At 54.8% G+C, this 13,564-nt stretch overlaps 6 protein-coding genes across 6 annotated transcripts, besides 1 other annotated feature; 3 read left to right on the forward strand and 3 right to left on the reverse strand.

Moving 5' to 3' along the window:
* Positions 1 to 732: 732 nt before the first annotated feature.
* On the reverse strand, positions 733 to 2,455 carry NFIA_060570 (fungal specific transcription factor domain-containing protein; the record flags this gene model as incomplete). The annotated part of the gene is made up of 2 exons (XM_001258597.1): positions 733 to 1,309; positions 1,506 to 2,455. 2 exons carry the CDS (start codon positions 2,453 to 2,455, stop codon positions 733 to 735), a joined length of 1,527 nt encoding a protein of 508 aa, XP_001258598.1.
* A 586-nt stretch (positions 2,456 to 3,041) lies between these two features.
* Positions 3,042 to 3,976, reverse strand: NFIA_060580 (SDR family NAD(P)-dependent oxidoreductase; the record flags this gene model as incomplete). The annotated part of the gene is made up of 2 exons (XM_001258598.1): positions 3,042 to 3,844; positions 3,913 to 3,976. 2 exons carry the CDS (start codon positions 3,974 to 3,976, stop codon positions 3,042 to 3,044), a joined length of 867 nt encoding a protein of 288 aa, XP_001258599.1.
* Positions 3,977 to 4,284: 308 nt separating this feature from the next.
* Positions 4,285 to 4,314: a microsatellite.
* A 248-nt stretch (positions 4,315 to 4,562) lies between these two features.
* Positions 4,563 to 6,916, forward strand: NFIA_060590 (transketolase family protein; the record flags this gene model as incomplete). Its single annotated transcript, XM_001258599.1, has 5 exons — positions 4,563 to 4,616; positions 4,697 to 4,839; positions 4,908 to 4,992; positions 5,064 to 5,358; positions 5,436 to 6,916. 5 exons carry the CDS (start codon positions 4,563 to 4,565, stop codon positions 6,914 to 6,916), a joined length of 2,058 nt encoding a protein of 685 aa, XP_001258600.1.
* Positions 6,917 to 7,517: 601 nt separating this feature from the next.
* Positions 7,518 to 8,651, forward strand: NFIA_060600 (short-chain dehydrogenase; the record flags this gene model as incomplete). The annotated part of the gene is made up of 4 exons (XM_001258600.1): positions 7,518 to 7,638; positions 7,711 to 7,821; positions 7,905 to 8,230; positions 8,331 to 8,651. 4 exons carry the CDS (start codon positions 7,518 to 7,520, stop codon positions 8,649 to 8,651), a joined length of 879 nt encoding a protein of 292 aa, XP_001258601.1.
* Positions 8,652 to 9,194: 543 nt separating this feature from the next.
* NFIA_060610 lies at positions 9,195 to 10,874 on the reverse strand (the record flags this gene model as incomplete). Its single annotated transcript, XM_001258601.1, has 3 exons — positions 9,195 to 9,531; positions 9,600 to 10,671; positions 10,742 to 10,874. 3 exons carry the CDS (start codon positions 10,872 to 10,874, stop codon positions 9,195 to 9,197), a joined length of 1,542 nt encoding a protein of 513 aa, XP_001258602.1.
* A 1,092-nt stretch (positions 10,875 to 11,966) lies between these two features.
* Positions 11,967 to 12,752, forward strand: NFIA_060620 (uncharacterized protein; the record flags this gene model as incomplete). The annotated part of the gene is made up of 2 exons (XM_001258602.1): positions 11,967 to 12,027; positions 12,103 to 12,752. The coding sequence occupies 2 exons, from the start codon at positions 11,967 to 11,969 to the stop codon at positions 12,750 to 12,752; spliced, it is 711 nt and encodes a 236-aa protein (XP_001258603.1).
* Between the last annotated feature and the right edge of the window lie 812 nt (positions 12,753 to 13,564).

The following is a 13,564-nucleotide window of genomic DNA, read 5'->3' on the forward strand; positions in this document are numbered from 1 at the left end:
ATAGCGCATGACCTAAGGACGACGCGATGAAATAATCATGAGGAAAGCGAACATGAACCACGGCGTACAGCGGGCCGGCCTCCCGCTGGTCTCCCACCGGCATCCCACCGGGACGGCATGACTAGTAACTATGCTATGATTATGACATAGTCCAAATAGAGACATTAAAGCAGATGTGAGTGGGAGGCCGGTGGAAGCTCGGCAAAGGCCCCAAGATCCCACGGGAATACCCGATCACATCGTCATTGATATTTGCTCCAAAACAATCAAGGCCAATATCAGCGCCAGAATTGGGTCAACTGGAGTGTCAAAATAATATCTGGCCCATCCTCGTCTATCCCCAATATTCCCAATATGTATGTTGTATATGTGTATATATGATATCTCTCTCTTCCTCATGGGAGACAGCGGACTCGGTTTTGGTGTATTCAAGGTCATTGATGCAATTGGTCAAGGCCTACCCGTAACATCTTCGTCTTGCCTTGAATAGCACCGAGCATCATTGCCATGGCTTGCATGCATGAACCATCGAATGCCCAACGCTGGATTGTCGAGATGGCAAGTGTTTGGAGAGCGTCCAGATCTGACACATACTGGCTCAGCCACGGATTGAGAGCGGCGATGGTGACAATAACCGTGGATGCAAAAATACTATTTCCATGATGGTAAGTCCGTCCTCGAGGTGAACGAATGGAATGGGTCCAGGAAAGGGGAGGACGGGAGGGAGTATGCTTACGAGTGAATCACAATCTCGGTCGATGCCGATGGCTGGTGCAGCCGCATTGCCGCGGCCAGGATATATTGCCGACAGCTATAGATTGCGGTCTGGCATATGTCCATCAGAAACGGTGGGGGTCGTAACGTGGCGGGAAGGCTGCAGGCAAATAGCACGAACGGACGAAAGATGATGTCTTTCGCCGAATGGTATCGAAGAACCATCACAGCGTCCTGGACCTCAGTAGGGACCTGGGCCAAGTCGGGCTTGATGGTTTGCGGAATCAAGTTGTACCAATTGTTCAGTTGTCCGTCCAGCTCCACCGATATCGTCAAGGTGGAATGCAAAAGCCGTTTGACGGCATCTTCGTCGTTGACGCCCGTTTGACTGCTGATATAGTTTGCTTGCCACAAAGACTCCTGGTCACCTGCATACATGACGTGGTGGACACGGTTCAATAACCGGCGGGACGACAGTTCAGCGAGCCATGCGAGCAGGGACGAGTCCGGCGGATCTCCACAGAGCGGGAGCGGGAGACTGTCGACGATGGTTTCCACGCCACTCCGTGGCAAGTGATGCTCCGCGATAAGGTCGCTACAGCCTGTCAGTACTCTCTGGAAAGAAGTAACAAGGTGCACATTTTACCATTCCAAGGCGAAAATAGCCCAGCATAATCGGATCAATGATTGATAATGCACTTCATTCATCTCCAGCCATGGTTTGGATCTAGTGGTCCTCATGGTCAGTAAACCGGACTCGATTCACTCGAACCTCGGGGCCCGAAACTCACCTTATCCACTGACGCTGGAAGCTGGTTGATGCAAGATGTACAAGTTTCCAGGAATCCAGCGGCCGCGCAAGATAACTATAGTACAGTGCGGCAAGGTAGAGACATTGCGGAAGGTGGGTGGCGGTGTTTGGGGTGTTCAGGTACGCGTCCAGGGAGATACCCAGAGCTGGAAGGAAGTAGGCCCCTCCCGGTGACCAGTCCGCCTCGAGTCTTTCGGAGGGTTCTGTTCGCGCCGCCTCCGCCAAAGCCAGCATCAGCAGGATCAAAGCCGATTCCAGCGACGGCTGTAAAGCGTCCGCGGCCATGGCGTGATATTGCGGCAGAATGTCATCGTAGTCGAGGATTGGATGTTGCATATTCACCGATTGGAAATAATATTCCATCAAGGCATCGGTGACGGTGCGATCCAGCGTCGGCATTTCGGGGCGGGTCCCGGGCAAGCATGGTAATTTTAAACCAGGGGGGAGGGTTCGTCGCTCTTCAATGCGCAGAAAGACATCACTGGGGTAATCGCCGAGTAGCGATTTCACCTGTGGGCAGGATAAGAGGGACCCCGTGGTCGTGGAATGCCATAGTGGAATGGTCATCGGAGGGAGAGCAACATCGGGGCTGGTGTCCGTTGCCACATTTGACCTTCCGTTGGGAGTCGCCGTATATGAGAACCCAGACCCGTGGGGTGATCCTCTTGGGGGATCGACGGATGAGGCATTGGCGGGCTGCGAGACATGCGAGACTGGCGTCGACACCGCAGCCGACCTCGAACTGAGCTGGTTCAGCGCATCGGCATGCTCTCTGAGGGTCGTCTCGAGCCGATCCAAGCGCTCCCCGATAGCCGACAATGAGGTTTCAACATCAAACCTGGTGAAGCACGTGAGCCTCGTCGCTGGGGGAAGAGGGGGCAGGGAGCAACTACCTGCGTTGTTCCACTTCGATATAGTGACATTCCACATGGGCTGCCGCGCAGTTGGAGCACACAGGTCTCTGCCCGTTGCAACGCCGTTTTCTGAACCGAATGGAAGTTAGTCGGAGACGCGGAGATCACTACGGGGCAATCGGCCGGAAGGATTCGAAGGAGTTTACCGTTGACGGCAGAAGCTGCACGCGACTGTCGCCCGCTGGCGAGTCGTGCGTTGGTCAGTGTCACCCGACATGCGTATCCTGCAAGGCTACAAGTCGAAAAACGCCTGGTGCGAGTCCGTTACTGACGTCCCCGCCAACGTAAGGGTAGCTGATCTGGATTAAAGCTTAATAAGCGACTACTTGATGTTGATCAGGAGGCAAGGAATGTGGAGAATCAATCACTGGAGATGGGAGCAAAAGGTGGAGCATCAGTAAGAGCATCAGTAAATTACAATACGTGTGAGTTACCAAGACCTAACCCTGTTCAGCAACGTAAACGTAAAGGGTTAGGCCGTCACGTGAGGAGTGATTCCAGCCAATCGGCCAATGAGCGAGGCTTTTATACCAACTTCGACCTATATACATTTGCTACACTCGCTACGCTGGCTCCGTAAATATTAACCTGCTATCACCGATTCAAGTCGTGAACCGGAAACCACCGTTGGCGCAGACCACGCTGCCCGTGCACCAGGCCGAGTCCTCGGTGCACAGCATCCCGACGACGCCTGCGACCTCGGACCAGTACGCGGGTCGGCGGCCACCCATTTTCTCCTGGGCAAGCTTGACCAGCGAAGGGCTGTCCACGCCCTCCCGGACGGCGGACAGGGGGCAGTTTAGCTGGAAGGGCTCCATCTGCTTCCAGAACTTCTCACCGGCAGCGAAGTACATGTCTCCCTCGACGGGGCCCGGGTTGACCGCATTGACAGTCGCGCGCTCAGCCAGTTCGCGAGCCCAGGTGCGGGTCATCGCCTCCAGGGCGGCCTTGGTACCGCCGTAAAGCGTGTGGGTGGCGAAGCCCATGGAAGAGGCAACGGATGAGATGTTGATGATCCGGCCGGAACGGTCGTGGGGCAAGTACGGAAGAACGGCCTGGGTGATCAGGATGGGGGCCAGCACGTTCACGCTATAGATGCGGTGGAATTCGTCGACCGGGACCGTCTCGAGCGGGTAGTCGCCTCCCACGCCGGCGTTGTTGATGAGAATGTTGATCGTCGGCTGGCCGTCCGTGCTGAAGTGGTCCTTGGCAGCCTGAATGACTGCCGATGTGGCGGTCTCGGGTTTGCTCAAGTCGGCCTGGACGGGGATGGCCTTGACACCGTGTTGGGAGGCAAGTTCCGAGCACAAGTCCTCGGCAAGTTTGGTCGAGGAGTTGGAGGTGTACACGGCGATGATGGAGGCTCCCTTGGCACCGAGATGGCGGGCAATCGAGGCACCGATCCCTGTGTTTCCGCCGAAAAGCTGTTAGCGATGTTTTCAATTGAAACGGAGAGATATCTGGGCTACTCACCGCGGGAGGCGCCAGTGACAATGGCCAGTTTACCCTCGAGGGGTCTCAGCGGAGCATTCGTCATGTTGGAGGGGAGTCAAATTTCACGAAAGATAGAGAAGCAGGTAAGAATCGACAATGCATCTTGCTTGACTTCGCCCCTTTATATCATTGTTTGCGTCCAGCCTTCGGATCCCTTGAAACCCTGGCCACGAATGGGCCCCTCGGTCTGTTCTATTGCGAAAAGAGAAAGAGGGAGGATGACAATGGACTGTAGTGACATGTTGAGCTCTCCGCTGGGGTCTATGCGGGGCACCAAGCGGAAAGCGGCCCGCCACAAGTGAAGCCTTGCGTGAAACGTCCGCCGTGCCCACTGGGGTTCCGCCCGGGGTTATCTCCGCCCGTCATCTCCGCCCGTCATCTCGAATCCCGATCGAGTCGGGCCGCGTCCGCCGCCATCAACTTTTATCCTTTTCGGGAAGCTCGATTCGACTGCGTCCCGGTGTGTTTGGACGGAGTTATCCACAGCTGACGAGAAAGGTTGCCAGATCATCAATCCCCGAATAGAATGTTAAAATTTGCACCAACTTGACGATATAAACAAAACCGCGACCGACTTGCAGACCTTGCCCACTTGTCAGGATTTCATCAGCCCTCATCAGCATTCCAATATGGGTTATTCCGAGAAGGACTGGCTCGCGATCAACACGATCCGCACCCTAGCGGTACGTATATCGACACTGATATCCTCTCTCCTTCATCTCCAATGTTATGTCGTCAGAATTGCCCCTTACACTTTCTGTAGGTCGATGCGACCTTTCATGCCAAGTCAGGTCACCCGGGAGCCCCAATGGGCATGGCACCTGCGGCCCACGTTCTCTTCAACCGGTTCATGTCCTTCAACCCCAAAAATCCGCACTGGGTGAACCGTGATCGCTTTGTTCTCTCGTAGGTTCATCTATTCCCCTCTGCTGTGTAACGGAATGGTTCTGATTGACATCACATCACATGTTCAGTAACGGCCATGCATGCATGCTTCAATACGCTCTCCTCCATTTGTTTGGGTATAACCTGAGCATGGCCGATTTGAGGAACTTCAGGGTATAGTCTTCTTCCCCGGGGAAACTAAGCCATGAAAAAAATGATGCTGACAAAATAACTTCTCCACCCAGCAACTACACAGCATCACCCCTGGCCACCCGGAGTCTCATGAAACTCCCGGCATCGAAGTGACGACGGGCCCTTTGGGCCAAGGCTTTGCGAACGCCGTGGGTCTCGCGATTGCGCAAGCTCACCTTGCCGGCGTCTTCAACAAGCCTGGATATAACCTGATCAACAATCGCACATTCTGCTTCTTCGGCGATGGCTGTGCCATGGAAGGTATCGCCAGTGAAGCAGCTTCGCTTGCAGGCCACTTGAAGCTTGGCAACCTGGTCTGCCTTTACGATGACAATAAAATCTCCATCGGTAAGTACATACACCGTCTATCTTGTCACGGAACCGTTTTGGTGGCCATTGACTATTGGCTAATCTCCCTCCGACAGATGGAGATATCAAGTGTACCTTCACCGAAGACGTTCGGAAGCGGTTCGAATCCTATGGCTGGCACGTGGAAGTCGTGCCGGACGGTGATACCAATCTGGATGCAATCGAAGCAGCGATCCAGAAGTGTCTCGACGTCACGGATAAGCCCTCGGTGATCAAGGTGGCGACCACCATTGGGTTTGGCTCGAAGCTTCAAGGCACAGCTGGCGTTCACGGGAATCCCCTCACGAAGGATGACGTGGAACAGGTCAAGAAGCGATTCGGCTTTGATCCTGCCCAGAAATTCGTGATCCCGCAGCAGGTTTACGACCTCTATCGTCAACATGCGGACGAGGGTGTGGCCCGAGAGCAGGAATGGAACGCGACACTCGCGAGATACGCCGAAGCATATCCGGCGGAACACGCCGAGCTGACTCGCCGAATGGAAGGCAAGCTTGCCGAAGGATGGGAGAATGGCCTCCCTTCGTATACGGTCGAGGACGGTGCCATCGCGTCACGAAAACTGTCCGAGACCGTCCTTGAGAAAATCCACAAGCTCGTGCCTGAGTTGCTGTCTGGTTCGGCCGACCTGACGAGTTCCAACAACACGCGCTGGAAGGATGCGGTTGATTTCCAGCCTCCCGAGTATGGGATTGGCGACTGGTCTGGTCGGTATCTCCGCTACGGCGTTCGCGAGCACGCCATGGCCGCGATCATGAACGGCCTCGCGGCATATGGCTTGATCATCCCTCTCGGCGGCGGGTTCCTCAACTTCACCTCGTACGCTGCCGGCGCCATCCGCCTGGCTGCATTGAGCCGCCTCCGCGTGATTCACATTGCCACCCATGACTCGATCGCGCTTGGCCAGGATGGGCCGACGCACCAGCCGATCGAAGCGCTCGCCCATTTCCGAGCTCTCCCCAACTGCATGGTCTGGCGCCCCGCCGACGGCAACGAGACCAGTGCTGCTTACCTGGCAGCGCTGGGGTGCAAGGAGACGCCGAGTATTCTCGCTCTCACGCGGCAAAACCTGCCTCAGCTGCCGGGATCGTCGATCGCGAAGGCTCTGAAGGGAGGATACGTGGTGCTGGAAAACTCACAGGCGGTTATCACGCTCGTTTCGACGGGATCGGAGGTCAGTCTGTGCCTCCAAGCCGCCGCGGAGCTGGAGAAGCAGCAAAAAAGCCTTGCGGCCCGCGTCGTGTCGATCCCGTGCTTCGAAGCCTTTGATGCGCAGGAGGAATCGTACCGACTCCAGGTGTTGCCGGATGGAGTCCCGATCCTCTCGGTCGAGGCCGCATCCACCATGGGCTGGGACCGGTACGCGCACCAGCAATTCGGCATCAACCGGTTCGGTGCTTCGGGGCCTGCCGAGGAGCTCTTCCGGATGTTCGAACTCACGCCGGAGGGTGTGGCGAAGCGCGCGGTCGCGACGGTCTCTTTCTACGAGGGGGCTACTGTCTTGTCTCCTATTAGACGTGCGTTTGCGCAGGTTTTATGATGTAGGTAATAGGTATCCAGAAAAGAAGAACGGGGAAAAGGAAAAATTGAAATTAAATCAAATCAAATCTATTTCATAACAAATTGAAATGATTCTAAGAAAGAAGAAAAAAAAATAGACCAGTTCTTTCGCACTTGGAGCTGATACTCTGTTCACTCTCCCCTGGGACACTTTGACATCTGTGAGATCCGGGGTGACCAAACTGGAGATTTCCTTTTGGTCGAGTGGTCGAGAGAGTTCAACAACACCTGCCCATTGATTTTGCCTCATCTTGGCATACATAGACCAGGCGGGCCGTGTTTACCATGTCTCGGGCCCTGGTCCACTCCCGGGAACCGAGTCCAGACGCGAGTTTCCCCACATATCTCCATTTGCCCAGGATGCAATGTTTGTATGAGCGGGCCGCCTTGCCGCCAGGTCTACGGGAACCTATGCATGCGGCTTGACAAGAGCCAATGTGCGTGGCAATCTCCGCGGTGGGATCGATTTGTGTATATATGGGAGGCTTATTCTTCATCGCTTGTCACATTCTTTCTTCCTCACGAGACCGAGACTGAGACTGAGACCGAGACCGTGACCACATATACCTATAGCGTACACCATGAGCTCCAAGAGCGACTGCAACGTTCATGCCCTCGAGTTTCGGGAGGCGAAGCCGTCGCAAGGCGATGCGTCCCGCCCCGTGTCCGACCTCTTTCGTCTCGACAACCGCACCGTCATAAGTAAAATTGCCTCACCCAACCTCCTTCGCAGCCACTGAAATCATATCATAATTGACAAATGAGCTCATGCAGTCACCGGTGCCACTGGGTTTTTGGGAACCACCCTCGCCATCGCCGTTCTCGAGAGCGGCGGTGATGTTGTTTGCCTGGACCTCGCTGCCACCCCCACCGCCTCGAACTGGGGTCAGTTAGTTCTGTTCTCCCCTTACCTACCTATCCATATCGACATTCGAGCAGGATGCTGACTGACTTGGCAAGCAAAATAGGCGACGTCGAAAACGCCGCCCGCAAGTACCACGGCCGGCTCTCATACTACTCTCTAGACGTCACCGACGAAAACGCCGTGCGAGAGACCTTTGCCACCTTTTGCCCGACGCTGCGGTATCCGGTCAAGGGCCTGGTTGCGTGCGCCGGATTGTCTCGCAACGGACCGGCCACCGAGTTCCCGGCTTCGAGCTTCCGGCGCGTGTTGGACATCAACGTCACCGGCACGTTCCTGATCGCACAGGCGACGGCGAACGAGATGGCGAGAACCAATACGGCTGGCAGCATGGTGTTGGTTGCGAGCATGAGTGGATACGTGTCGAACAAGGTATGCAATTATGCATTTACGTGATTGATTGAGCCTCATCTCATCTGTATTGTATTAGACTAATTGATTATTATAACTAACATATTCTATACTATTCTAGGGTGTCGACACAGCTGGTTACAACGCGTCCAAGGCGGCCGTCCACCAACTTGCTCGCTCGTTGGCCGCGGAATGGGGGTCCCGAAAGGGAATGCCCCTGATTCGGGTCAACACGCTCTCGCCGGGTTATATCCGCACGGCCGCCACGGCAGAGGCCCTCCAGAAGCCGGGCATGGAGAGCCAATGGGTCGGCGACAACATGCTGTTCCGACTGAGCACCGTGGACGAGTTCCGGGCTCCGGTGCTGTACATGCTGGGCGACGGAAGCAGCTTCATGACGGGTGCCGACTTGCGCGTGGATGGCGGACACTGCTCGTGGTGATATTGGGTTCAGACTCTAGACATCTGCCAGTTGGTTATCCCGGATCTAACGTATTATTGTTAAAAGCAACATGCGTGCAACAGTACCCCTTACAGACTCTGAAAAAGACTATATATACCATTTAGTTGAACATGTATAAAATCAGGAATGAAATGCTTCCCTCCCGGCCATGGACAAGTTTTCCATTGTTACCCCTTTTACAATTGCGTTGTGGGCTCAAGTGTTCAATCAAGTGGGGAAGAAGTAAGGACTTTCCACGAGCTGGATATCGGGAGCAGGAAACAAGTAAGACGAAAACTCTTGATGTTGAGGACACTGGGTGACGAGGCCCTAAGTTCGTTTTCCGCAATTGATACGTATACTCTACCTGTATATCGCTTATTGCGAGGTGATACCTACCATAGTAAAATAAAGACAAGCGTTCCTTTCGGAGAGGAAAGAAATCCTGGCATTGAACGTCGTATAAAGGTTGAATATTTCCCATCTACATCACATCAACAACAGCACATGAATCTTCACTCTGATCCAGATCCAGTCATTCCGTCAAACACGCTCCACCAGCTCCGTACTCCCGTTCTTCTCATCCCTGTCACGCATGGACCCGTGAGCCTCGGCGGCCTCTTTGTCGAAGATGACCGCCATCTCTTCCAGTGAGTATCCACGGGTCTCCGGGTAGTAGAAGTACACGGTGAACTCGTAGGCAACGAGAACGGCCACGAACACAAAGTAATACTTCCACCCAATCGCGTCCAGAGCAATGGGGTTCACAAAGGTGTTGAACATGTTGCCGAAAACCACCGACACCCAGGCAACGCTCAGACCGCGGGAGCGGAGACGGAACGGCCACACCTCGCAGGGATAGGCCGTCAGCAGCGGTGTCCTGTGGTTTTGGGAATTTGTTAGCCACAAGTCGGGAAGGGTATAAAAAGAGTGTTGGTAACAACTCACAGGGCAATATCATAGCCCGCGAAGTAAATGAAGAGAAACGGGACCACCGCGGTGCCAATCGCCTTGGTATGGGTGGTGTAGAATCCTCCGGAAAGACCGGCAATGGTGACATAGCTGACGAGCATGATGGCACCCGAGAGTAAGAACAAGACCCGACGACCGGCTTTCTCGACGAGGGTGGCACCGATGGTGGCGAAAATCAAGTTCCAAATCTGAAGACAGCCCGAGATGAGAAGTTGGTCGCGGGTCTCGGTGATCCCGACCCCCTTCAACACCAGAGCGAGATAGTAGGACACCACCACGTTGCCGACCCACTGCGCGTAAAAGCCCACGGAGATGGTGATGAAGAGACGATGGCGGTTCCCGGGGGTCGCGATCATCTCCGCGTATCCAGTCGCTTGGGCGTGCTCCTCTTCCATCGCCAGGGTATTTTGAATGTCGATCATTTGGTGGTTGACCACCGGCGAGTTGGTATCGCCGGAGGCATGCAGATCCGCCAGGGCGGCGCGGGCCTCGGGGAGTCGGTTCGCCGACACAAGCCAGCGAGGGCTCTCCGGGACGAGAAACAGGGCGGGAAGGGCCAGCACGGGGCACACGAGTTGGGCGATGGATGGAATGCGCCAGGCCCACGAGGAGTCCAACACGCGAGTGCCGAAGGTCACCCATGCGGCGATCAACGCGCCCAGGTAGTAGCCACACATGAAAAGCGCGTTGGCCACCGGCCGATGGGTGGGGTAAGCCAGTTCATTCAACAGCAAGGGAGCGGCATTGTTCAGGAAGCCGCTGCTCATGCCCACGATCAGCCGCGCAACGATGAAAGCACTGTCCGTCGGAGCCGCAGCTTGCACCGCAGTCCCGACGGACAGGAGGCCAATGCCCAACCAGATTCCTCCGCGGCGACCGAATTTGTTGGATACCCAGGCAGCGACCAGGCTGCCGATAAAGGTTCCGACCCAGTAGATCGCATTGATGAAGCCCAACCATGCCCCGGTAGGATAGTTCATGAACGACTGCCACGTGTCCAAAGCCTGAAGGCCGTTGAGTAACGAGCCGTCGTAACCATTGGCAGATGCTATCGAGGTTAAGCCGTTGAGGTCAGTGTTCGCAGTCCATGAGATAGATGGCAAAGGGTTTGGACATACAGAACAGCGTCAACCCGACAACACAAAAGCTGGCCTTCCACAGGTGACGAGCCTTCCAGACCGAGACGTGGGGTACTTGATAATCAACCCCATCATCTTGACGATTGCTTCGCGCTTTGCCAACGTCTGCCATTTTGGAGTGAAAGAACTTTGATTCACAGTGAATATGAGATGATAGACGCTGCCCAAGGAGGGCACAGCCCATTCAAATACACAGGGAATGTTTAAGACGTATGCATGCATGGACATCGGCCGAGTGGGGAGACTTGCTCAGATGGATTCTGGGGTAAACTTTTTACATTTCCCCAGAAAGTTCTCATCGGGACGGCGGCCCGCTGTGGTCTGGTGGCAAGGCTACGGCGGGCCGTCTGCCGCTTGACCATTTGGCGCCTACCCATCTTGACCGGCCAATAAGAAGAGCTTTTCCCGCTGTTCCTCCTATATACTGAAATCGTGGGGAACCCCCTAGGTTTGGAATTGGATAGAACTGGGAACTCCGTACCAAGCTTACTCCGTCGCAAGCCACTTCCCCAGAACTCGACCTGGTTGTGTGAAGCTCAGGGACGGGAAGAAAACGAAAAAGAGAAAAGGGAAAGAAAAGACTCTAATGACGATGATGCTAATTACCTGCTAGTCTACCTACCAGAGAGAAAAGGACGAAAGGCTTGCTGGACGGCGAGAAGATGAGGACGAGAGATGTGGAATCTCATAATCGTTCTCAACCTCCCGAGACCCAGTCGGAGAGCCCTGTCAGAGCTTCGCCATGAAAGAGGTTCCCCGGATTCTCTCCGGATTTGCCAAGGTTGGAAGGCTTTACCAGTGAACCTTCAAGTTTCCAGCGCGATGGAGGGTTGGAGCAGTCGCAGTCGGACTGCGGACCGCTTTCCGGTGGAAAGAGTCTTTGGTATTAAACTATTCAATTTTTGTTTTCTCTCTGACACAGACAGATTGGCACCCGCGAGACGAATGTGGAAGACGTCGGGCCGTCAAGCCGCCGGGTAGTCGGTGGTGTAGAGTTCTACATGGCCCAGCTTTCTTGTTTCCCCAGGCCACCCATGTAAGCCACCCTGTCGGCCCAATTCCGGGGACTTACTATGCCGTGGCTGGAGCAAAGGCCGAAGGAGAGATATTTACCCTCTTGGAGTACACATCCGCGTTGAAACGAACATACTTGACTATCTCTGCATTCTTCCGAAGAAAAAAGAAGGGAAAAAGGATAGGTACGATGACCGTTCAAACATCCGCAGTCCCAGAACACGTTGAGCGTCTAGCGCGAAAGGTTCAAGGTGAGGGGAGGGGGGGGAATGGAGCGAGCAGACAGCAAGAATGAAGAGTCAGACGTGTGCTAACCATTCCCCCAGCGCTGTGCCGAAGCAGAGATGCGAGCGACCGAATTCTGATCGGGGTGTCCGGCATTCCCGGATCAGGGAAAACCACACTTGCGGCGGCTGTGGCCAAGCGAGTGAACGAATTGGAGAACTCGAACTCCGACGGCGAGTTCAAGTTCGCTGTCTGCATCCCGATGGATGGGTATCACCTGTCCCGAGCGCAGCTCGCAGCGATGCCGGACGCTGCCACCGCCATCCATCGCCGGGGAGCCGCCTTCACGTTCGACGCGGAAGGATTTTATCGGCTTGTGCAGCGCCTGCGAGAGCCGCTGACGGCGAACTCGCCGACCGTGTACGCGCCCAGTTTCGATCATGCGGTGAAAGATCCCGTGGCGGATGACATTCGCATCGCGCCGGAATCCAAAGTCGTGATATTCGAGGGTCTTTACGTCAACCTCAACCGCGAGCCGTGGAGCTCGGCTGCTGCCCTCATGGACGAATGCTGGTTTGTTGAAGTGGACCGGGAGATCGCTCGGGACAGGCTCGTGAAGCGCCATGTCGCCTCGGGAATCGTCCCTGATGTCGCGGCAGCTAAGCATCGGATCTCGAGCACCGACTTTCTGAATGCAGATGATATTGAGAATAATCGGTTGCCAGTGCAGGAGCTGATTCCAGGAAGCTAGCGGTGCTGTTATAGATAGCGTTCTTCACAGCGTCACTTCATGTTTTTGGTGTCTTCTTTTTCTCCTCCAGGCTGTAGGTCTCATCGTTTACCATTTTATTTTAAAGATGATTGGCACTATGTACTTCTCCCTGACGTTCCCAAGAGCCGAACAAGCGAAGTAGTCTCTTGGAGGAAGTAGTTGCAGGCCGACTGGGGTGGGCGATGGCCGGTACTTCGTTATTAGATTTCCTGTGGAGCCACGGAACGGGACGGCAACGGGAACGGATGCACGCCGATCTGCTGGAATCAATCAAGGACGGGGTGTCGATGTCGTGGTTGAAAATGTGGGCCCATAACCATAGCCCAGAGTCTTTCGTCCCTCGCTCGGAGAGGTACGGTTTCCCTCGTCGGGTTCTTAGGAGGATTCAACGTGGATCGCTTCCTTGATATGATGGGCCCCGTGCTGCTCAAAAGTGCCACCATAAGGTACCCCCCTCCTTCAATACTCGGTCCACATTGTGCTGCAAATGCTAACCGTTGCTATTCTGTTCAGAGGGATTGCTGTAGGCTCAAAGATCAATCAACAAAACCTGTGCAACTTCCTATCAGAAAAGCAAGTTGTGTTGAAGCCTATTCTAGACGAGGCGATTTTCTCTTTTAAAGACTCACAGGCTGCTTTTGATCATCTGTATGCCGCCAGACATACGGGTAAGGTCGTGATAAAAATGTGAGGGTTTTGTGCTTCACTCCCTGGAAAACGTCACACGTAGATCCAACCGGTGGTGGAAGAGGATCCTCTCCCGCCCATTCTTCCTCGCTTGCTTGCCAGCC

This window comes from Aspergillus fischeri, genomic scaffold (assembly GCF_000149645.3).
Source record: "Aspergillus fischeri NRRL 181 1099437636266 genomic scaffold, whole genome shotgun sequence".
In the NCBI taxonomy this organism is placed as follows: domain Eukaryota; kingdom Fungi; phylum Ascomycota; class Eurotiomycetes; order Eurotiales; family Aspergillaceae; genus Aspergillus; species Aspergillus fischeri.